At 41.7% G+C, this 24,849-nt stretch overlaps 1 protein-coding gene across 1 annotated transcript in view; it reads left to right on the forward strand.

The window, feature by feature from the left end:
• Nucleotides 1-24,849, forward strand: part of LOC131579618 (unconventional myosin-X-like) — an 89,664-nt gene extending 64,815 nt beyond the window's left edge. The window contains exons 25-41 of the mRNA XM_058839828.1: nucleotides 1,064-1,855; nucleotides 3,877-4,000; nucleotides 4,487-4,730; nucleotides 5,550-5,645; nucleotides 7,284-7,377; nucleotides 7,982-8,037; nucleotides 9,691-9,833; nucleotides 11,164-11,358; nucleotides 12,992-13,149; nucleotides 14,319-14,442; nucleotides 16,204-16,501; nucleotides 17,766-17,973; nucleotides 18,710-18,846; nucleotides 19,010-19,133; nucleotides 20,614-21,063; nucleotides 21,818-22,009; nucleotides 22,558-24,849. Of these exons, the coding sequence (XP_058695811.1) occupies nucleotides 1,064-1,855; nucleotides 3,877-4,000; nucleotides 4,487-4,730; nucleotides 5,550-5,645; nucleotides 7,284-7,377; nucleotides 7,982-8,037; nucleotides 9,691-9,833; nucleotides 11,164-11,358; nucleotides 12,992-13,149; nucleotides 14,319-14,442; nucleotides 16,204-16,501; nucleotides 17,766-17,973; nucleotides 18,710-18,846; nucleotides 19,010-19,133; nucleotides 20,614-21,063; nucleotides 21,818-22,009; nucleotides 22,558-22,671 (3,549 nt within the window). The 3' untranslated portion in view covers nucleotides 22,672-24,849. The remainder of the gene's footprint in view (nucleotides 1-1,063; nucleotides 1,856-3,876; nucleotides 4,001-4,486; nucleotides 4,731-5,549; nucleotides 5,646-7,283; nucleotides 7,378-7,981; nucleotides 8,038-9,690; nucleotides 9,834-11,163; nucleotides 11,359-12,991; nucleotides 13,150-14,318; nucleotides 14,443-16,203; nucleotides 16,502-17,765; nucleotides 17,974-18,709; nucleotides 18,847-19,009; nucleotides 19,134-20,613; nucleotides 21,064-21,817; nucleotides 22,010-22,557) is intronic.

Consider the following 24,849-nt stretch of genomic DNA (forward strand, 5'->3'; position numbering starts at 1 on the left):
GCAAACCAAAGAGCAGACCACCTACCCAGAGGTGTGTGAAAATGGCTGTGTATCTCATTGGTTTTTTCCCATACCACTTGTTCCCCAGTTTCAGACCATCTTTGTTCAGGAGAGGTTAGAAGCATAGAAATGTGTTCATCCACAAGTAAGAGTCTCGTAGAGAACAAGCAACAAGGTAGCTAAAGAAAACAAGGAATAAGACTTGAATGAGTCAATATATTGACTGCATTGTCATAAGTCCTATCAGGAAGTGCATGAAATCCTATCAGAATTCATTTTTACTTTTTCTCATGTGTGTATCTGTTCTCTTGTTTATATGTTTTTAATATCCTCTGTGGAGGGGAGGGTGGCTTTATCCTAAGCAGTAGTGAAAGTTACCAGTATCTTCCATCTTCTAATTATCATGTATCTGCTAGAAATTTCCTGTTACTTCAGTGTGGAGAGTAGAGTAAGACAGAGTCTTCAGCAGTCAGTCATCAGCCATCTAGTGATGCTAAAGAATCCCAAGAAATTCTGTGTGGAGTTTTGTTGGGCTGTGATTGGAGTGGATACAGTCCTACTTCATGCAAATATCCCTTCCAGCCCTAAATTCTGATGGTCAGATCCTCATTTCAGGAAATTATGACATTTCCAGACCTCTTAATGAATTTCTGGGAAATCTTCAGCTCTTAAGCGGTCTATACAAATATGTATTCATATATAATTGCTTTCTCCTATATGTGTGTGAGTTCAAAAAGAGAGAATGGACTTTCAGGCTGCTTTTGTCCAAATTACAGTGTACAGTGACAAACAGATAGAGAGGCTTTTCTAAAAATTCACTGAACCCAGTGAGCTTCTTTGTATGATTCATAATGGAGGTGGATTGCTGGGAAAAAAGGAGGTACCTGAAGATCCAGTAGTTCTACCTTTAGCTTTTACACCATGAATGATTGCAGGACGCTTGGAGTCATCTTTCTGCAGATGGTAAGTACAAGGCAGGCACAGGAGACAGGAAGAATGAAAGGTTCAGGCAAGGAACACAGGTTGAAGAAAGTGCTTTAACACTTGTTCTAAATTCTTTAAGGTGGACACAGTAAACTCTGAGGAGGTGGATATTCCCCTGCAGGAAGAAGAGAGACGTCAGATGGAGGAGATCTTAAGACTGGAGAAGGAGATTGAAAAGTTGCAGCAACAGAAAGAGGATCACATGTCTGTCATCTCTGAAGACGCTAGGAATGAAATCTATCGGCAGCGAGAAGAAGAGATACAGCGGTTGGAAAAAGAGGCATCAAGGGTTGCCCAGGAGTTCTTGGAGCTGCTGGATTTTGGCAATCTGGATGAAAGTGTGCAGAACTTAGAGCACTCACTTTCTAGTGAGGGGACACTCAACATTGACTGCAGCCTGGTGGCACCGCTGGCTGAAGAAGAAGTGGATGAGGGTTTTCATGCTGATGATGAAGGACGGCCAACTTCCAGTTTGGTGGTCTCAGATAAGCGTGGCACAAGAAACAGTGGTAACTACTCAAAGGAAGTTGCAAACACAAGCCTTCTGCATCTCCAGAGGGAAGTGGGAGAGGTTGCCCCTGCTCCAGGACTGCCTGTGGAAAGAACCGCTAGCCCCAAGGAGCAGAGAGCCCTCTCTGACCCAGCAGAAAGCGTTTACAGCACTGTCTCTGATACTCAGAGGAGTAACAGTGGAGAGGCAGGAGAGCCCATTTACACCTCTCCCCAAGATGTGGAGTCTGACTACGACCATGAGGAGTTTGATGGCTATGGAGATGCAGGTAACGCCTCAGCTGAGCCTCTGAATGATGAGGAGGGTCTGAGACACTCCCATGGTACCAGCCTGGACTCCAACCGTGGCAGCCTGGACTCGGTGAGAATATCTCCCTTCACCTTTCTGGACATTAGTGTGACTTCACTGATGTTTATAACAGCTTTGCTTTTTTACTGTATGCCTGCTCACCCTGCATATAGTTACTAATATATAACTCTCTCTTTTATCAATAATCAGCTTGCAAAAAAGGGAAGAGTCACAGATAGGCTGAAGGTCAGAGGGCCTGTGATTGTCTGTTGTCTGCTGGCATGCAATCTAGTACATGTGTACCTATTTTAGATTGTTTCCATTGCCATATGTTAATGTAACACCCTTTAGGAAAGCCAACAGCTGGTATTTGGAGGTCTATGTTCTACCTTAGAGAGGTTTCACAGAAGGGTCCTAAGATTCCAGTGTGCAGTGACAGGAGGAAATGGGAAAGGATAGGGTTTGATTTGACTCCATCACTAAAACTTCTCTTGTTCTAGGTCTGTTCAGAGTCAAAGGTTTATTTTCAGCTGCTGTGTACAAGTTAAGTTATTCTAATACTGGAAGAAATTACTGTGCTGATTGGGCTGGGTCCCATTGCACACAGCCAGGATCACTGAACCCTTCCATTTCTGCTGCAGGGACAATGACAGGGTGGTAAAGCTGGGCTGTTTGCCTCACACTTCAGCACTCAGCTTAGCTCCCACACTGGGTCTGGACGTCAGAGTGCTGTCAGGCCAGCTGCTTAATAATGCAATGATAAATCCCCGTGCAGGACAGGATGTCAAAGCCCACATAAGATTGTGAGGAGTTCAGGTGTGAAGCCTGTGACAGCCACAAAAATACTTCCAATAAATGATATCCCTGAGAAGAGGCACTTGAACTAAAAAATACCTATTAGAAAACTATTCAGTTTTTACATTTTTTTAGGAACTCATTTTATTTCCTTCAGTATGTTTTTCCAGTGACAGATTGTGACCTTTCTTTAAAAGGTTGCATGATTGTCTTGTTTGCATTTCCTAATGTCAGCTGCCAGCCATCAGAATTTTTTATGTGATCTGCTTGAGTAAAGGTGCCTTCTCTGTGGGCAGGTTCTCAAAGATCACTGTCAGGTAATCTTCAAATCATGAATCATTCTGTCACAGCTTAGGCTGGTTTCTACCATTCTTCGTAAAATGCAAATAGAAGTGGAGGGTTTTGTTGGGCTCATCAGTGAGTAATACTAAGGAAAAAGCTGTTGATACTTGGTCATAATGTGAGCCACAGGAAGTGATAACCACAGCTGAGTCAAGATCTCATCAGTAGCTGCTGTTCTAAGACTACCTGGTTTTTGAAACTTGATGCCAAGGGAGAGAATGAATTAGTGGACCAGGGATGAGACAAAAGAGGGCCACAGAGAGAAGACAGAAGGGAAAATTAAAAGAAGCAATATGCTTTGAGGAAGGAAAAGGTCTAAGGAACTACCTTCATTAGCATTAAATTAATAGAGCAAATTGAAGGAAGTTGTACTTAAGGTAAAGGAAATGATTTTGTGTGAGAAGTACTTAAGGCTGAGGGCCTTAATCTAGTTGGAGAACAGAGATGAATAAATTCAGTACTATTATTTCAGTAATTCAGATTGATGTTTTTAGGGTTCAGTTACCCTGGACTGTTCTTCTTTTCCTAATCAACCCAAAGCAAGTAATTTCCTTGCTGGGGTTAAATCACTGTTCCATCTTGTCTGGCATTGTGGCCTTTCTGCCAGAAAAATCAGAAAGCTTCTCCAAAATGAAGAATTCTCTCTTAATCCCATCAAATCAGATTTTGCAAGGTGAGCTCTGCCTTGAAACAGGAAGTTCTGTTACTGCAGGGAGCTTGAGCTTTCTAGCCATGTCCACTGCTCTCCTTTCAGGTATGAAAATTCCATGCTCTTGCTTTAGGCGTTAATGGATAAGCTGTCAAGCCTCTACTTTTACCAAAGTGCTTTTTTTGCAAAGGGACTATTATGTGTAGTTTTGCACCTTCTGATCATGTGACTTCTCTAACCCTGTTAATTGCTCCAGTCCTCCTGCGACCAGGACAGCCCAAGTAGCCTATAATCTCTTTTTCTTTAGTTTCTGGAGAGTGAAGAAGAAGTGGATGTTTACATTGATACAGATGAGGAGTTTTGTAATGGACGAGTCACAATCTTCAATGGCTCAGGGCCACCCTATTTTCACAGTTACCTCTACATGAAAGGTAAGTGGATTTTGCCAAAACCATGGGTGGATGGGATCCAGGAAACCTGCTTTCCTCTTGTGTTTGTCCAGAATCATCATCTTTATTTGCTCTTAGTTCTCATTTTATTCTCCCTTTTTTTTTTCTTATTCTTATTTTATTTCAAACAACAAATAAAGAGATAGGAGCTGGGTGTCAGGGGTATCTTTGCCACTGATACTTAATTGTGCCTACTTGGTATGGGCTTAAATGATTCATTCTCAGCTATGAAACTGAACTCAGAACAAAAATACTCGAGTAGTGCATATATTTCTGTATTTTGTTTTTGTTTCACTAGTTTTGTTCTGCTTTTCCTATGTTTGAAAGTAGGCACAACTTTGTTTCTCTCCTTCAGTTCCTTTGATGTAGGAACTGAAGTGGCAACTATTCCTGCCCAGGGGCAGGATCAGAATGAAAGCCTGGCCCCTGTTGCTTGGCTGCTGAAATTTTGCTCCCTCGCTTTTGCAGGAGGACTCATGAACCCGTGGCGGCGACGCTGGTGTGTCCTGAAGAACGAGGCCTTCATGTGGTTCCGCACCAAGCAGGAGGCCCTGAAGTCGGGCTGGCTCTACAAAAAGGGCGGAGGAATGTCGACGCTTTCGCGCCGCAACTGGAAACGCCGCTGGTTTGTGCTTCGAGAGTCCAAGCTGATGTACTTCGAGAATGATAGCGAGGAAAAGCTGAAGGGGACTATTGATATCAGAAGGGCAAAGTGAGTGCAAAAATAAATCCCTTTGATCCCTAGTATTCACTCTCTAAATCAGTAATGAAGGGTCCAGTGCTGCTGTTCATTGGCCTGTGTATCACCCATGGTGCTTGGAGAATCAGAAACAAAGGAAGGAAAAGACATTTACAGCATCTAGTTTTACTCTGGAGGGAGTCTGCAATTACTTGGTAGTTCTTTTCCCAGTCTTGCATTTCATAATCCAGCAGAAGCTCTTTCCAAGCCATGGATGGAGCCAGACCAGGAGGGGCTAATTAAGTACATACCCCATGCATTCTCTCCTACCCAGACTCCATCTGTTTTCTGGCTTCTCCAAGCATTTCACAGAGGTATTATGAAGCTCACAGCGGGATTTGAATTTGGCAGCATGTACTGTGCCTTTTCCTGAGTCTTGAATGCTCTTTCTGCTGCCATAGTCAATTCCTCAGCTCCCACTGTAAGAAAGGACAGACTGGTCACCTATTAGCATTATGCAGACCTGTAAAGTGCCAAAAAGAATGGTGCAACTGACTTGTAAACAGATCTCTCTATCAGCCTCCCTGTTATCTCTTCTTCCATTTAGTCTGCTGGTGTCTTGAAAATTCATGTAGTGCCCTAAAGATTTGGTTTTTAACTGTACAGATATTTTTTAAACATTTTGATGTGTATTGGAAGAATTTTGTATTTCTGTCAGAGTTACAAGCCATCTGAACCAGTGATTTCCCTTCTCTGTGGTGAAGGGTATGATGTGAAAGAATCAACCAGATGGAATTCAGGCCTGTGAAAGGTCTTTGAGAGCTTTGGCTCTTGTGCTTTCTTGTGTTCCAGAGAGATTGTGGATATTCATGAAAAGGAGAATGCCTTGGACATTGTGACAGAAGACCGAGTTTACCACATCGTTGCAGAGTCACCAGAAGATGCCAGGTACAACAGGGAGTTTTGTTAGGTTTGTTCATTCAGTGCAGGTCTGACCCAGCTACTCATGGGAGAGTTTGAGAAACATAATCAACTCCCTTTTGCTGGAAAAAAGGAGGGATTTGTTCCCAAGTGTCATTTTGTGCTTCCTGGGATGCATCACATCTACTCTGGGGACTTGATGATACAGCTAGCAAGATTGTGGTTCAGTCTGCCAGTCACAGGACTGCCAGCTTCTCATGTGGCTGTGAGCATGCTGAATTCAAGGGTTACTTCGGCAGACACACAAACCTTAATATAAACTGGAACATATAATAGCTGATTTATTTATTTAATGGAGTCTTGAATCAAACAAAAAGTCTATTCATGTTGTCTGTAAATGATTGCGAGAGCAGCTGGGTTTTATCCAGGAGACAGAAAAAAGGCTACAGCTTATCAGAGTCTGTAGTGTCATCTGATAAAATCTTCCCAGTGCAAAGCAAACAAGTGACTCATGTCCTTCCTTCTTGGCATCCTGGCCAGACAGTGGGAATCAGTTGTTTAAGGGCAGGTTGGACAACCTGTCCTGGCTATGCAAAGCCAAGAAGTTATTGTCTCCAGCCACTCATGTCTTCCCACTTTTACCAAGGCTTCTGCTCTCTCAGCCCTAATAGTGTAACTGTTCCTTGATTCTACTCTCTGAATCTACTGATTCTGTGAAGTTATTTATGGTATATTATTATTTTGGTAAATGGAGAGAAAGGGGGAAGGTGTGTGGATACAATTTAACAGAAATAGATTAAAGAACAGCCATATGGACTAGAGCAGGGCAAATTTAGGGAGCAGTAGTGGAAGGAACAGTAACTTCTTAACCCAGAACTTCCACTACTGCAGTAGGCATGCCCTAAGATAACACTGCAGAATTGTTAGGATGAGTATAAGCCAAATACAGTCTCTGTCTCTGCCCTATCAGTCTCTGTTCTGAGGGAGAAGAAAGCCCCAGCACTTGCAGTAGCAAAGGGCAGATGAGCAGATGCTGCAGAGTATCCAGTTTGAGAATCCTCCATGAAGTATGGATGTTTGCTGCTCTCACTGGAAGCTGCAGATAAGAATCTGCTTTTCTGTAACAGCGATTAGCCTCCAGTATGTCTGTAAGAGAAGCCCTTTCACAGACAAAAAACTTCACTCCAAATTCACTTGTAAACAAACCCATGATTAATTGCCAGCCATATGACTTTCAAGTTTATTAGCAGATCAGAGAGAGACTGATCAAGAAGGCTCCCAGGCGTCTCTAAGACTCTAGTCCAGGAAGATTCCCAACTAACCCTGTTTTGACAAGTGCTGTATGCCCTTCTCAGTCTGCTGACATGGGCTACCTGTAAAGCCACTGTCTACTTAGAGTTCCTTGAATAACAAGTGGAAAACTGGATTTTGCAGAAGCAGCTGTCAGTGGGTTGAGGAACGTGCACAGAATTTTCATGGATAAATAAGGAGGAAGGAAGACATTGGAATCTGGTATGATCAGCCCAAGAGATATTTTGTGACATAGTATTCAGGAAATTGTGAATGAAGAAATTTTCCCAGTGGCATCTTTCCAGGTTCCTTGGTCATGTTCTTGAGCCAGTTTCACTACAGAAAGTTTAACTCTGCTTCTGTTTTGATTGGCAGTGGTTGGTTTAATGTCCTGAGCCGAGTTCACAGCGCTACAGCACAGCAGCTGAGGGAAATGCAGGATGAACAGGCCAATCCAAAGAATGCTGTGGTGAGTTACTGTGCAACCAGCCTGTGGGCATGCTTGGAGCCCTCTGTGTTTAACTATTTGTGCATGTTTTTCCAGCACATGCCATGCTGTACTTAAGCAGTGTAAGAAAGTTGGACACTGGTAATTACAAAGAAACAGCAAAGCTGGTAGCAAAGAGGGCAAGCAGTGGGGACCATGGTGCTTGTTGTGGGTTGCTCAGCTTGATCACACATAGCTCTTTTTGGCTGGAGGAGAAGAGGGAGGCTGCCTTACGCAGATAAATTTTTTTTGACTGGGACTAGTCTGGGTCACAGTTATTCCAGACAGAAGATAGCAGTTGGGAAGAATGGTGTATTTATGTATTTTACCAGTACAGAGATAATAGCTAAGGTTATTTCAGACCTTCATAACACTCTCTGGAAACTTGTAACTGTTTTTCATCTAGTCCTGTGGAGCCCCTTGCACATCTTATGCTGTTTGGGAGCAAAGATGACTCACTTGTGCCTTTCTTGTGTGTTCATTTCTACTCAAGCTCTTGGAATTCAGAGGAATGGTTTAAATTCCAGTCTAGTCACAGAGAACACCCATAATTTAAAATGCAATTTGTGTCTTCTTCACTCTGCAGGGAACCCTGGATGTTGGGCTTATTGACTCTGTCTGTGCCTCAGACAATCCTGATAGGTAGGTACAGCAATCTGATCATCTCTTAAATCAGAAACTCCCTACAATATTTTTGTGGGTAGGTCCTTTGGGGCTTATATTTGTTTAAACTCATGCATCTTTTTCTCAAAAAAAAAATAAACATAGCTGAAATCTCTAGCTTGTTTCAAACGGTGTCACTTCATAGGCATGAAGTCCATATATGTATTGTCTTTGAGTTTTTCCTTCAGCTCCTAAAAATGAAAACAGCATAATTTCAATGCCAGAAAATTATCATTTTATCTATTACCAGGACTGAACAACTATGTCCAGCAAAAGCAGCACTTTCATTTTTTCAGCAGAGTTATTTTGAGTTAATCTTGTAAATTTAGGGGAAAGAAACAGCATTGTGGAAGAATAATGGATGAATTTAGAAATCTGCATTATTCTTGATATCTCTGCAATACAAAAGAGCACAGACCTTTAGTTAGTTAGTTTCAGAGAAGAGATAATGGGACATTTCCTATCACTTTATGTTAACATTTAATGTTTTCCCACATATTAACAGGTTCAGCCAGGGCAAAGATAGTCACCACAGTGCTGAAGTAAAATGTCAGCTATTAAGTTATTTATCTCTGTGGTCTGGGGACAGTGCTCTGGGCTCTGCCACAGGTTGCTAAGACTTTGTTTTTAGTTGTTTACAAAATGCATTTCAGAAGTGAATTAAGATTTAATTGATGTAAACATTTCAGGCTGTTCCTAGCCTGTACTCCTCATAATTGATCTGTGAACCAGTGAAAACTAGGAACAAATAGTAAGCTGAATAGTTAAAATTTGTTTATGTATGTGCTGAGGTATGCTTTTCTGGAATATCAGTGTTTGAAGCAATGTTAAACAAATTCTGGGGAGAATGCTTATTCTCAACCAACATTTTTATGCAGCTTATTTTTATCTTCCATAGGTTTATGCATTTTTCTAACTGATCTTGATTGCACTTTTTGCTTCATACTTGCACTCTACTTTTCAATTTCTCATAGAAATCTGTTTTCTCATAGAAATCTGGTTTTGCTTTCAAACTTTTCTGAGTCTATCCTATTGGAACTGGTCATACTTCTATTTTTCTATTTTCATATAAAGCATCAATTCTGTACAGAATTGTGAATATTCTTTTGGTAAGATACAGTTGCACGAGAAGAACTGAGTCATCCAGGAGCAACACAACAGTTTTTCCTCTGTTTTGTCAGGATCAGCTCATCCTTTCTAAAACCAATCTCGAACATGTTTTAGCTCATCCTACTGAGACCTGTGTTTGCTAATGCATCACTGGTTTTAATAAGTACAAGGGAAAGGGCTGTAGCAGCTCAGCCCAATGATACAAGCCCTGGCTGATTCCAATCTGTCAAAGTCCTTTGCTAATAAACCAAGGACATCTTGCAGCTGCTTATTAGCTAATGAATGTTTTCTAGTCTTTGGAAGTATCTCTTGAAAGATACTTAATTTCATTTAGCTGGTCTCTGCATTCATCAGTTGACAGAGGAACTGAACAAGAGATGGTCTTAAGTATTTCTGCACTCCGCTGTAGTTTGTATTCAGAAAGTCTCTCTGTTTACGGGAAGGTAAAAACACACAACTTTGAGTGTGCTGTGAGTTTCTTGCATGGTTATGACTAATTTTAATGCTTTTGTTTTCTGGCAGACCGAATTCTTTTGTGATCATCACTGCCAATCGTGTGATTCACTGCAACAGTGACACTCCTGAGGAAATGCATCACTGGATCTCCCTGCTGCAGAAACCCAAAGGCGAATCCAAGGTCGATGGCCAGGAATTCCTTGTGAGAGGTGAAAGGAAATGCATGCAATTACATGTGAAACTCATCTTCTCCTTATAATCTGACAGGGAGACTTGATTGTTGCTAACTCAGTCTAGGGTTTAGCTGCTCCCCAAAAACTGTCATTCTCTGCCCCCCCCACCTTCCTGCCTGCTGCTTGCCATGCCACGTGTGCTAGCCCTGGTTCTTACCCGATTCCTGCCAGGTGGAAAAAAAATAGTGTTTCCTATGTTTTATCTTCTGATGATAGCTCTAGCCTGTTAAACATGTCCAGCAAATGTCACCAGGGAATAGGAAGGAGCATGGCTGCTGATGAGGAGCAGCTGGCTTAGATGGACTAAAACATGACACTGTGGCTTTTGTTGGCAGCTCAGTTCCTTCTGACACCTGTCATGTAGAGAGAGAGGGAGAGAGATCTTTGTGGGATTGCTGCTGTCCTAAGCTAAACTAACTAACCTGATTGTGGTAGACATAGTGAGGTGAGAAAAATTCTCTGAGGTTGAGCAAAATACTTAAATTACATCTTCAGTCAGAGCTTAGTTGAAGATGGCAGAGCCTGAGTAGGGATCACATATATATTGCAAAATATTCACCCATTTGTCTTAAATATTTTTTAATTTCCTCTATACTTTGAGCTCATCACATGGTCTTAAATGTATGAAGACACTCCTGATCCAGTCTGTGGAAAGCAAGTGCATGAGCAAATTGCCTTGCATCTTCCAGAAATGTCTGTCAAGGAATAAGTGTCCTGGGGTGGTCATGGCAAGGCAGAAGGACAGGGAGAAAAGGGTTCCCAAAATGTGGCAGAAGCATTCAACTCTAGTCTTAAAAATTTCAAGGAGATTGAATGATACAAAAGAGACTATAAGACAACAGTTTGAGTGCCTTAACTTCAAAATACATAATTGCAAGGCAGCAGCTCCTTTTATCTGGTATTGTTCATTAGTCAAAGAGAAAAAGGAATCATCCTTTGCAGAGTATGCTCTGCTCTTCATAATAAGGTGTCTGTGTGACAGCAGAGTAGCCACAAAGCCATATATTCAGGAAGGTCTGTCTCTATCTTTTCTTTATATGGAGCCTCTGGGTTCAGTCTCACATTTTTTGAACATTTTGTCTTGTGGGTTGGCATTGCTTTTTACACCTCTGAGTAGAAAATTATCTTTTTGACAGCTTTAGCAATGCAGGCTGTAATTTTTTTCTGTTGAAGTATTGAATTTTCTCAATCTTTTTTTTTTTTTTTCCCTTTATTTTGCGACAGATCTAAAATGACAGTGAAATTATTTGCCCTGATCATGGGAACAAGAGGTGCACAAAATGACATGTTTGTGTTTCTGTGCCAGGCTGGCTTCATAAGGAGGTTCAGAGCAGCAACAAGATGTCCTCTCTGAAGATGAAGAAGCGCTGGTTTGTTCTGACAAACACTGCTCTTGACTACTACAAGTCATCTGAGCGTACGGCCGCCAAACTCGGCACGCTCGTGCTCAACAGCCTCTGCTCCGTAGTGCAGCCCGACGAGAGGGTCTTCAAAGACACAGGTGAGAGGGAGAAAGTGGCAAAGAGCAGACTCTGGCTGTGCAGCTCCTGAAGAGGGAACTGTGCAGGACTGGTGTGGTGTGTCATATTGAGAAGGCTGTCTTGAGGCTTTGTGTCTGGCTGCAAACAGCTCTGCCCGTGGAAAGTGTACTCTTTGCAAAGTGTGCAAGTGACTATAAGTGCCTCACACCTGACGGAGATACGCAGTGCTGATGTTTCTCACTGAGTAGAGTCACTGCTTATCTCAGTGTTCCCCAAGCAGGGTAACAGGTGTGAGTTCCTGTAGTTGACATTAATTATTTGTACATCTCCAGAGCTGTCCCTTTGTGGCATGACCTACATTTGTCTCTGGGGTCAGTGTTAACCTCTTAAACAGCAGCCATCCCATACACTGTAAGGGATGTACAGTGCATGTCTTAAGGCATCATTTAGCTTGATAGAAACAGAAGATGACAAAGGCCTGTGTTTGCTTTTTGTGCAACATAACAGTTCTGGGAAGGCAGGATCTGGCATGATCCTCCATTGCTTGCCTTAGGAGTTTGGAAGGGAACCCAGGTTATGGGATAAAGGGTGAAGACTGTGAACCTTAGAAAAAGACGTGAAAAACTGGACATTTGAATACTAGAGTTTGGGATACCGTTTAGAAGGGCTGGAAGCTGGAAGTATTTAGTAAAGAGAGATGAGAGGAAATTTATTCTGCTTATTCACAAGAAAGTGTCCACATTTTTAGTATCAACAGATGTCTAGGGGTGCCTTTAGCAGATAGAATTACGATCACCTTGACATGTTCTCTCAGGTTGTCAAACACGTATTTTTAAGAGTTTTGAGAGTAGACTTGGCAATCTAACTGGGTGCTGTGTGTAGAGTGGTCATTTTCCAAGTGATTAACAGGACAGTGTAGTCCAAATGCTGTCTTGTGAAAGTGAGCTGCCCAGTTGGCAGGCAAGTAAGTCAGGTTACACTGCAAAATACTTGCATCTTGGAAAGCTTCTTTGTACCAAACTCTGGACTGGAACCTTCCTGTTGATAAATCTGTTTTGGGAATGGGGATGTTAATGTCTACCTAGTGGATTTTAACCAGACACAGTGTATGTTGCTATGAAAGCAGCAAGAGTTTTCAAGACCCAGAAGCAAAGTGAGAATCTAGTCCACCACTAAGCCATGTCCCTAAAGTGCCAGATCTGCACATTTTTAAAACGCCTCCAGGGATGGTGATACAACCACTTTCCCAGACAGTCTTTTGACAGCCCTTTCCTCTTGTCCTATCACTTGTTACTTGGCAGAAGGGACAGACCCCCACCTGGTTACATCCTCCTTTCAGGTAGCTGTAGATAATAAGGTCCCCTATGAGGCTTATTTTCTCTGAGCTAAACACCCCCAGCTCCCTCAGCCATGCCTCACAGGACTTGTGCTCCTGACCCTTCCCCAGCTCCATTGCTCTCCTTTGACACCCAAGATGATTTGCTCCGTAACCTTCCCCAGTATCGAGGCTGGACTGATGGACCTGTGGCTCCCCAGAGGCTCCTTCTGGCCCTTTCTGTAGTTGGATGTCACATTTGCTAACCTCCAGTCAACTGCATTATACAAAGGCCAGTTTCACCTTCCAGCTTTGTTTCCACCTTTGTTTCTCCACAGGCTACTGGAACATCATAGTCCACGGGCGGAAGCACTCCTACAGACTGTACACGAAGCTGCTGAACGAAGCCATGCGCTGGGCCTCTGCCATTCAGGGTGTCATTGACACCAAAGTTCCCATAGAAACACCGACACAGCAACTCATCCGTGACATCAGGGTAGGTGGCATCCTGCTAATTCCCACCAGAGTTGGGAGCAGCCAGACCACCACTGGCCTAACCCAGTCATTGCTGAGAATGTGGCAAAAAATGGGGTTGCTGTCTTTAGGGGAAAATCAAAAAGAGTAAAAAAAGAAACATACACAACTGTGCAATAAAAAAACCTGAAATATTGCATGAATTTTATTTTGTGAACTGACCTGCTTAAAGTCTACACTACTATTCTGTGCAATTAAAAAATGCATGAAGGATTACACCATCAAGTATTTGCATGTCTCTGCTCCATCCTTTCCACTCTTAAGCATCCTCCAGACGCAAATACAAAAAAAATCCATTCCTACCAGCCATCTGACTTTGATGTACCATGAAGTTCTGTTCATACCTTAGGCTTGTGTGGTTAAATATCAGAGTAAAGGGTGGAAAGACAATATCCTTCAAAATAGCAGAAATTGTACCGCAGGAGTAATTTTTGAGAAGAAACTTGCCAGAAACTTCAGCAAATAAACCTAGAATCATTTAAGAAGACATACCAAAGAAAATTTCAGAATAAATGTGTTTGTGATGAACTCTAAACTTGATGCAATCAGATAGTTGATTGTAGAGAATCTTGGACAACTTCAGCTCAGGCTTCAAAGACAGATAGAACATTATGTATTGTTAGGGAAGGAGTCTAGGACAAAATGCAGAAGAACGTGATCCTGTGTGTATGGTAGTGACAGGCCCAGATTTTAAGCTCTATGGAGCATTTTAGTTGTTTATTCTGTTAACACATACAGTACAACTGGACAAGTTGAGAACAGGCTCATTATTACACACTGAAAGTGGTTGATCTGTGGTCAGAAAGTCCATTAACCATGTTCTGTTGAAAGCTTGAAGGACATAGGAGAGAGAGGGATTATGCCATATATATTACACAAACCACACTTGGAGGTGAGATTCTGTGCCTTGGTGACCTGTGGGATGATGCACCATGGCAGTTCTTGTGTTTAATTTCCAGAAATAACGTAAAGGGTAATTTTTAGATATGGACTATGCTTTGATCATTTAGTCTCCATAGGCACCTCCAGAAATACAGACAAAGGTGGTTGAGCTTGAACCTAAATGGGTAAGGGCATCCTGCAAAGGACTGTGCCCATTTGACGATAATCATTCTTTTCTTGGTTTTCCAGGAAAACAGCACAAACTTTGAAGTAGTGGAACAGACATATAGGAGGAACCCAATCTTGCGATACACCCAGCACCCCTTGCATTCCCCACTGCTCCCACTTCCCTATGGAGATGTCAGTGTCAACTGTAAGTATTTTACCCAAGTGACAGAATCCACTCACATTTTGAGGGTCAGTGAGGAGCCTGTACACCAAAGAATGGACCTGTAAGCTCTCTGTGTGTAGGTGAAGTCTCTTTGGGGCAGTGTAGCCCTCAGGGTTCAGGGAGGGAGCAGTCCCTTTCTCTCTCCCTTTATTCTCTGGAGTGTGTTCCATGTCCACTGCCTCTTACCATGGGAACACTGAATCTTAAAGTAAATCGGGCAGATACTTTTATCACCCATCCAGTGGACATGCAGCCTGTCATTCTTTAGCCACAGTTGGGTTGTGAGTGGCTCCAGTAGAAAATACTACAGCAGGATTACATCATGCAGCTGGCAGTGGGGTAGTATTTCTACAGAAGCTACTGTAAACCCAGAATAAATTACTACTTTCTTCGAATGTGTCAGGAGCATGAAAGAGCTAGAGTGATGGGCCACCAGAAGACCAAAGTGATTTGCTGATGATTACAGACTGTTTGACATATTAAAGCTGGAAGCTGGTGAAGAACTATAGAAGAATGTCTCATGCGGAGTGACTGAGCCACAGAAGCTTTTAAGAAATTGATTTAAATCAAAACATTGTATATAGGAAAAACAGTCTGCCACACAGGTAGTGATCTAGCTGTGCTTAGGAAAGTGAACATCAATTTACACAGCTTTATGAAAATGTCATTTTTTCTGGTGAGTACAGAAAAAAAACCAGCTAATGTAAGGTTTTGAGAGCTTAGAAAAGAAAAAATACTGTGCAGATGTATATATATCATACACCTGCATCTTGAGTACAGGATACAGTTTTGCCTTCCACATCTCATCGAAGATACAGGAGATGTAAAAACCTACCCAAAGATGATGAAAGGCACAAAAGAACTTGCCTACAACTAAGTGACTAAATAGAGAACAGGATTCTTCAGCCTCAAAATGAAGCTTTTAGGGCCAGAAGACTGTCATGGAGAAAGTGAAAGGATACTAGGTCTGTCACAGTACAAGGAGCCAATTACATGGCAGATTATGAGCACAGAAAAAATAAAGTTCTGAAATACAGAAAAAATACAGAGCAAGCACTTACAGTATGGAACTTACTTTTTAGAGTTGTCTTTATACAGTTAATACATGGCTACTGAGGAAGCAGAGGCTGTACAGGAGATTCAGAAGGACCTAAAGCCCTAGAGATGTGCAAACGAGAATGCAAGCCTGCATGTGAATGGTATCACACGTGTCTGAGCAGTTCAAAAAGCAGACATTTAGGTGCTCAAAAAACACAAGTTTTGGTCTAAGCATTTTAAATCTTAAACAATAGGTATAAGTTGCATTTGTGGTACAGCAATTTGCTTAAGTTCTATGTTAGCCTGGGGTCAAAGCTAATACAGGCACAACACAGAATATTGGAATTACGCAAGCCAGCTTCAGTGGCCACATTCCAGTACCTCGTTTGCAGACACTAAAGCCTGAACTAGATTACAGTGCTCATTTCCCTTAGAAATACTACTCTGCTTTTCTGCACAGTGTATCCTAAAATGTGTTGGGAGTGGTGACAAATCAGATGTTTGCAAATATGAATTAAAACTGCATTTGAACATTTAGAGAGGAAGCATTCTTGAACTTACAGTATAAATTTGAGTTTAGGATATGCACTAATGCTCAGGTTGCTGTTCTTCCCTGACAGATGAGCACAGTTGATTGTAGTGCTGGTGGGCCAGTAGAAAATGAGGGAGATGCTCACCTCTTTCACCTTTGTGATTGTTCCCCAGTGCAGCAAGAGAAGGGTTACAGCAGCTTACAGGATGAAGCAGTGAAGATCTTTAACTCCCTTCAGGAAATCGAGACAGTGTCTGACCCCATACCCATTATCCAAGGCATCCTGCAGACCTGCCATGATTTAAAGCCCCTCCGTGATGAAGTGTACTGTCAGCTCATCAAGCAAACCAACCACATGCCACATCCCAACAGTACTGGGAACCTGCACCACTGGCAGCTGATGACCTGTATGAGCTGCACTTTCCTGCCCAGCAGAGGGATCCTGCGCTACCTCAAGTTCCACCTCCGAAGGTAAATGCCTCTTTCATTTGCAGCTTGTTTCCTTTTACTCTGCAATCTTCCACTGCCTGTTCTAATTACCTGTCTTGTCCTCTTGCTGTGCAAACATCTTCTTGTGCTGTTCCAGCCTCCTGCCTTTGCCCAATTCTTAGCACCAGCTGTTCTGTGTATTCTGTTGTGTATCTGTTGTGTCAAAAGGATGTGGAATGAATGTAAGTTACCCAAACAAAATACTGTGAGACTGTGTTGCAGTGCTGATGATCTGCTGCTTCTTAATGTACATATAAAACATTATCAACCTGCAGGAAAGGTGAGGACTGTACTTTCATACTCATGGAAGTGTGTACTACCTTGCAGCTGGCACAGCAAAAAGCATTCTATAACTAGGAGAGAGATTGTAAATCAAATTTATAATTTTTCAAGATTATGTGCAACTAAGCACATAATGCTTGCAGTTGATATTTTTAATCTGTTTTAACCTCCCATTTTCATGAACTAAATAATTTACATTTCTTCCCAAGTCATCCTCAGCATCTGATGCAGCTTTACGTAGCAGTCTTCACTGGGCCTGATCTGCAGCTGTGTAACCTTGGTTCATTCTTAATGATGAGAAAGATCAATAAAATCTATTTGATTCCTTCCAAGCTAGGAAAGAGTGAGATGAGATTTGTGTCAGTACAGACATAGCTACATCCGTGGCCTGGGTCTAAGAGATACAGATACTCCATGTAGCCATTTAATTGTTTTATCACTGAAGTTGGAAATAATGTTATACTTAAACTGCTGGTCTTGGAGGGAAGAAAACAGTGTACAGGCATCTGCTTTCTATCTTCTTAATTCTCAAACATACTGTAAAATTGGCTCAAATACAGCCAGCAAATTAAAAAAAAAAAAAAACCAACAAAAAAAACCACAAAACCAAACACATTAAGAATAAATGAAAAAAGTTTACATTTGATTTCACACTTTTTATTCTCAGTTTTGTAAATGGATACTGTCAATCCTGCTGTCTTCAGCTGTCACTAAACCCCTGAAACTTTGAACTGCTTATTTCATATTGCTGAGAAATACCACGGCAGTGACTTTCAAATTACCAGTAAAAGCAGATTGTATGATTTAGGAAATGAGCTTGGTTTTCGTGTGGTTGAATTTGACATCAGCATCTCTACCGAACTCTTCTCTTGCAGTAGTCTTAATTTTTAGGGTAATGTGTTGTTCACTGTGTAATGTTTTAGGTTTTTTTGTGTTTTTTTTTGTTTGGTCTCTTTACAATTAGGGTAAAGGATCTCTTTCCAGACTCAGAAATAGACAGGTATGCGCAGTTCATCAGTGATTCCCTGAAGAGAACAAAGACAAGGGAGTTTGTGCCCTCCCAGGAGGAAATACAGGCTCTTCTCACCCGTGAGGAAATGACCACAACAGTGTATTGCCATGGTGGTGGCTCCTGCAAAATAACCATCAACTCCCACACCAGCGCCGGGGAGGTAATGCTTTAGTAGGATTAACCAGATGTGAGCACATCTGTGTCTGGAGAGTGGTTCTTTTGAAGGGACACCTTTATCCCCTTTATTTCCAAATTTATTTTTTTTTTAATTACAGTTCTTTTGCTATACCTTTGGGCAAAGTTCTGCCTATTCTACAATGCCAATGCCCAGGTTGTGGAGTATCACTTGAAAATTGTGTTGCAAAATCTAAACACTTCTGGTGTTCTGCCCTTTGTCTGAAACTTGATAAACACAATTTTCTGGACAAGAGAGATTCCAATTCATAATGGAATCTTTCTGAGAGAGATATTCTACCAGTAACTTAATCATTAGCAGGTCAGAAGAAGGATTCCAGGTTGCAGTAGTCATGTCTGTGAAAACATTAGTGCTAAACAGAGCAAAAAGTGGAATTGTTACTAGAGGAACTGAGAATGTCATCATGACATCTGAATCCATTATGTGCTTATATCTTGTGCAGAATTCTAATTCCCCCATCCTCAAAAGGGTAATGAAGGTTGAAAAGATGCAGAGAAGAAAAGCAAGGATGATCGATATAAGTAATGACTTCATTGCAGGGAATGATCTTTTAGGATTAGAATTCTTTAATCTGAAAACACAGTAATTAAGGGAGAAATGAGATAGAGATGTGTGAAGTGATAGGTGTCCTGAAGAGGTACTGATTCTTCATTGTGAAAGGGGGAGTGGTGCCTACTGTGTGATGTGTCTGATTTTGCAGGTGGTTGAAAAGCTGATCCGCGGGTTGGCAATGGAGGACAGCCGGAATATGTTTGCACTCTTTGAACATAATCAACAGGTTGACCGTGCTGTGGAGAGTCGGGTGATAGTGGCTGATATCTTGGCCAAGTTTGAGAGGTAAAAGAAAGTTTCATGAAACCTTTAATTTCTAGTTGGATGTAACACTGGATTTCAGCATCCAGGGTTACCTCCAGATTGTGATTTGCACTGGGGACATTCCAGTACCATGATACTTCTCCTTACTGTTTTTTCCCTTCTCATTCTCCTTTATATTTTACAGACTTGCTGGCTCTGAAGAAGAAGAGGAGGAAGGACAGTGGCAACTGTATTTTAAGCTTTATTGCTTCTTAGATATTGAGAATGTTCCCAAAGATGGTGTGGAATTTGCCTTCATGTTTGAACAGGTAAGCTAACTCTGGGAGAATAATTTGGTTTCCTGGGTGGCAAAAGCACACAAAAAGATACAGAAAACTGCTTTACCTTTCATTAAAGGTAGGAATGCTGGTTGTAGCAGAAGAATTTAGTGTGTTGGATTTTTGCCCAGAATCTACTAAGCAGATAGACTGTGACGTTCTCTAGGGAAGATGAGTATTATAGAAAAAACAAGAAAAATTAGTAAAGGCTTAAAAAAAATTAAATACTAATGACAATTAATTTTTTTAAACTTGGTCTTCAATTTTAGAAGGCAGAGAAATTTGGATAATGATTGAAGAGAATCATTAAACGTAGCTGTTTACAGAACATAAATGTAAAGAAAACTGGAAAATCCACCTACCTGCACATCAGCTTGAAAGAACAGCACATCCTTGGAGTGTTACCAGAGTGAGCTATGAAACGTCTTTTGGGCGATTTCTTTTGGCTAACAGAGAAGCACTAGAAGAGTGCTGCAGACAAAGGAAAGGAGAATGTAGTTGACAGTATTTACCTGCTGAGTAGTCTGTTATTTTTTTAAGTCACTGTACTCCATAGCACAATGATGCTGGTAAGATCTGGTATGAAAGAGCCTCGCGACTGGGATGTGAAACTAAACTGACTGGAGCACCCAGCTGTGTGATTCCTCCCATCTGTATTGCTTCTAACAAACACTGACCTTGCCTCAGAAAATCATAGCTGTAGAAAATTACTGAATCTGTGTTAATGGCAGAGTCATGAAGACTGAAACTCACTGGAAGTCAAATGAATGGCGTGTACATGACTCAGACAACGGTTCCTTTCTTGAAATGAACATCACGTGTTGTTAGCTAGGGAATGTCTAGAAGAGTCAGGAGCACATGGTGCTCCATGGAGCCTCAGTTGTACCAAACTCCCTGTTGACAAGGTTTTCAGTCTGCACAGGTTTAACTGGCAAAGAGAAGTAACAGTAGGAGAGTAGGTGTTACCCAGACATTAGATGGATGTGCAGAAAGCCCCATTAATAGATTTAACAGAAAAACAGGCAAAGGGAAGCAAGAAGATTGGTAGAAACATCAGGTGAAGTAGGAAGAGGTGGGAGGTGTTTTTGTGTAAAGAAACTGAGGTTGAGAATTGGAGTTTTGAATATAATCTTCACACAGGATCTGTAGCTTGTACAACACAAAACCAAATTGCTTGAATTCTGTTCTCTCACATCTCTTCTAGACCTAGAAGGCCCTCATTGTAGGACTTTCTGTACAGGATAGGAGCCCCTCAAAATCTCTGTCTTGTTCAGACTTGCAGAAAGGGGTGTTCCCCCCATATCAACCACTTGCAGACTTTGACATATTTATTACAATGTCTGCTCTGACCTCCTGAATTATATCTATCCTGCTGGAATCCACAGATGTGACAGGAATCTGTACATAGACCCAGATGTGAATAAAGTGTGCTTTTACTTTCTAATGAGTTTGGGGGACTTTTTGTTTGCAGGCTCACGAAAGCCTCATAGCTGGTCATTTTCCTGGGCCAGAGGACACTCTGCAGCGTCTGGCAGCTCTGCGGCTGCAGTATCTTCATGGAGATTATTCCAAAATAAGCTGGACCCTTGATGGAATCTACCCAGTTAACAGGCTGAAATCCAAAATACTGCACTCAACAAAGAGCAGCAGCAGTACCAGTCACACTCTGGAGAGGAGACGGACCAGCTTCCTTGAAGGGACATTGAAGCGTAGCTTCAAGACAGGGTCTGTAAAGAAGCAGAAGGTAGAAGAGGAGCAAATGATGGAGATGTGGGTTAAAGAAGAGCTTTCAGCTGCTCGGGCAAGCATAGCACAGAAATGGACCAAGCTGCAGGGGCTCTCTCAGCATCAGGCCATGATGAAATACATGTCCATTGTAAAAGAGTGGCCAGGTTATGGGTCAACCCTCTTTGATGTTGAGGTGAGTGATAAATTCCTAAAACCACAGCTGGGAAGAGATACCAGTCTGGAGAACAGAGCTGTGTGTAACAGAAGGGAATTTTGGGAACTGGATACATTTTGCCTTAGTTGTCTCAGGGAAGGCCTACAGTACCACAATACCCAAGAGTTAATACACAGAGCAGGCAAGGCAAGGCATCCTGGTAAATGAAGGAGACAATGGATTCCCACTTTGTTAGAATAATGGTGGAGTGGGGGAGGAGAGAGGGTTTTAAGAAAGTGGTGGCTAGTGGAGGTCAAAGTAAAACAAAACTCTGGTGTTCTCACCTGCAAAAAGTGCAATCCTGTTCTGCAGCAGTACAAGAGAAACTGCACAAATGGGGGCATGTGCAGCACTGTGCTCAGGCTGCTGGAGTAGGAGACCACAGTTCAGTTCTGTCAGTTTTGCTGCTGCCAAGGTGGACCACCATGGGAAGTTGCTGTATTATCTGTAAAATAAGAAGTGAAATACTGACTTCCTACATCACTTTAAAATCTGATGAGAGCTGTTCCCTATTACAGTTATTTATTACTCAACTAGTATTTGTCTCACAGCTCTGTCACTTCTGAATCTTCGCAGCAGAAGTGCCTTCAACATAAAATTCTGCAAGTACCCTGGCTGGTGTATTGAGCTGAAATGTCCTATAAGAGCTAGAAACAAAGGGCTTTTTATTGAATGGAAAATTATTTGATCCTCCACTGCGTTTATACAAAAGGTCATGTTTCTCTTTCTGCAGTGCAAGGAGGGTGGATTCCCCAATGATCTCTGGCTTGGCGTCAGCACAGAGAATGTGTCTGTCTATAAACGAGGGGATCCTAAGCCATTAGAAACTTTCCAGTATGAACACATTGTTTTTTTTGGAGCACCACAGCCCAACACCTTCAAAATTACAGTGGATGAGAGAGAAATGTTCTTTGAAACCTCCCAGGTACGTGAAAGCACACAGCCACTTCAGTCAAGCTTCAAGGAATAGACAGGTTTCTGTGGAAGAACTCTTGACTAATGACTACTCAGCCAAGGGAAAAGATGAGGGGAGCTGAAGCCTAAAGGGCATAGTACCTCTTCTTCAGTACAGGGATTAACAAAAAAAATAGGCTGGTTAGAAAGTGAAGGAGGGTGATTGATGTTCCAGTGCATCAAGAGTTTCCAGTTTGGGGTGCTCTTCAGTTTGCCTGGGTTTTTTTTATTCCTTTCCAATAGATGAATGGGATAAGTTTGACAAACATTAAAAAAAAAAATTAGTAGAATGGAAGTTGCTTTTCTTTGAGCTAAAAATATTTTAAAGTGTTGCTACAGCATAACACAAACTTGTCAAGCCTTCCTTTTCTTGTCATGTTCACATTTAGTATTAACATGCAAAATGTATTGTTTCAAGACTTTAGAGAAGGGGAATCTCTTTCAGGAAAATGTCCTGTATGCCTCAGTGCACTGAGGTTTTCTAAGTGCTAATGCTGTGTTGCTGTGTTCTCTCCCCAGGTGGGCGAGATAATAAAGATCATGAAAGCATACATCAACATGATCGTGAAGAAACGCTGCAGTGTCAAATCAGCCACCAGTGTGGACAGTCATGCGAGTATCTGGACTAGGTGATACGGATGAACTGGCACTAGTTTAGTCATGGGTATTTGCAACTTGCCAGCACAAGTGTAGCAAAGATGTTTTTTAAGAATTCAACTGACTACTGTATTTAAAACCTGAAGTGACAACTACAGTACCATAGGATTTGCACCTCTGCCCAAAGACATTAAACAGTTACAACTGTTGTTTAATACTAATGACCCAAAACTTCTTTTCCCCTTGCTTGTTTGATGAACAATGTACCTTAAAGAAGCAAAGTCAGAAGCATCCTCCTCCTCCATGTCCTCTCTGCTGCTTTCATTATTACCTGTCATACTGGCAGAAAAATTTACAAGGATCATTTCTGCAGGACGGGAGACAGACTTAAGCTTCCTTAAGAATTTTGAACATTTAGATCCTGGGATCATGTGATCACAGCATGGTCTGCTTAAAGAATATTTCTTTTATTTATTTTGCAAACAAATCTAAAGTATAAATCACTGTGGGATTGTTGTTTTTTTTCTTCAGCATATATTAACGATCTGATCTGGTCTTAAAAAGAAAAGCCTTTGTAGAATTGGAGCCAAGTGGTCCAACAGAGAGGTCAAACCCTACATGAGAGAGCATTAAACAAAGCAACAAATAAAAACACCCAAGGTGGTTGTTCATGTTCCAATAAAAGGTCACAGGTACAAAACTGTAAAAAGAGGCACTTTCAGTTAAACTACTAAACACTTCAGTCTAGGAGAACACCTCTGGGACTAACACCACTGAAACAGGCCCTAAGGTGCTATTCTGGGCACGCTGCAAACAGTGCCTCTTGCATAAAAAATAATGACTGCCATTCCCCTGAACAGCCCAGGAGGGGAGATGTTTTAGTAGCATTTCCAGAAGAGCTCTTCACAAACTCCAGGTATTAGAGAGGTTGGAGATTTATGGTGAGCAGCTTGCTTGCATTGAGATCTTTTTTCTTTAGAGAGGATTTTAGGATGACTGGGGTCCTGAACTTAGTTTAAAGTGAACTGTTTCCTACTGAGTGAATAGGTACCTAGATAAATACTTATAGGGAAGATTTTTACTTTCTCTGTACTACAGTAAGCAAATGCCAAATCTTTCGTCCACCCCAAATTTAACAAGAACTGCTCACATCACTGAATCCCCAGATCCCCATTCAGTCTCCTCTAGGTCCTTAGTCCTCAGCAGAAACTTGAAAACAATGCTATTTTGCCAAAACAACCGCTTCTTAACCTGCACTTTGAAGAAGCAGAATTTTTTCTTCTTTGTGAAAGACAACAGTCATCTTCAATCTCTTGACTTCAGAAAGTTGATTTAATTGTTTAAAAACAATATTCAATATCAGTCCCATCGTAAATTAGTTGCATTAACAAACAAGAAACCTGGTGGTGAGCCATTTTCTATGACCCTTGTCTGGTCTTTGGATCCCAGAATGCAAAGGCCCATTCAGTTTCTTACTGAAACTGCAGAGCTGTATGTAATGTGAGCCTTCTTCCACAATTAAAATTTGCTGTCATTTCTGAAGTAGCAGCAGCTAAGGCCTGTTAGCTATGAAACAGAAATTGCACAGAAAAGTAGGAGTCAGTATGCAAAAGGTTCCATTCCAATTCATTATCAAATTGTGCCATATCACTAATAGTGTGTTGCAGAGCACTGGTTTTGAGGGTGACAGTACAAGAAGAAACACTGTACATAACCCCTGCTCCTCTCTCATTTCCACTACACTGCAGCATGTGCAAACACTCCATGCACTTGCTACACCATCAGCCGAAGAGGGTGGCCACTGCTGTGCATCATCTCTGCAACTGGAGTTTTGCCTTAAAGAGCATCACTGATGGATCCTCCAAACACCCCCTTGTTGTCACAAGGAATAAAGAGATGCCCAGGTCACAGGTGGGAGAGAACAGGAATGCAGAGGCCACCTGAGAAGCAACACTTTGTATACACTGCGTTCACTGGCTCAATCTCTAATGTATCAGTCTAGGCTTGATTATCCCTACTTTATTATCCTAACTCTGCACTAGCTCTGTGTTCTGGCTCTTGGGTTGCTGCAGGCAGCTTGAACCCACTTGAAACATAACTCCCACTACTATTTGTTGTAATTTTGCTCATTTCTATTACAGAATTCCTTCTTCTGTCTTTTTTAATTTGTAACTGGCTTTACAAGATGAAAGTTTAATAAATTATTGGATTGCA

Source organism: Poecile atricapillus, chromosome 5, assembly GCF_030490865.1.
Source record: "Poecile atricapillus isolate bPoeAtr1 chromosome 5, bPoeAtr1.hap1, whole genome shotgun sequence".
NCBI lineage: Eukaryota > Metazoa > Chordata > Aves > Passeriformes > Paridae > Poecile > Poecile atricapillus.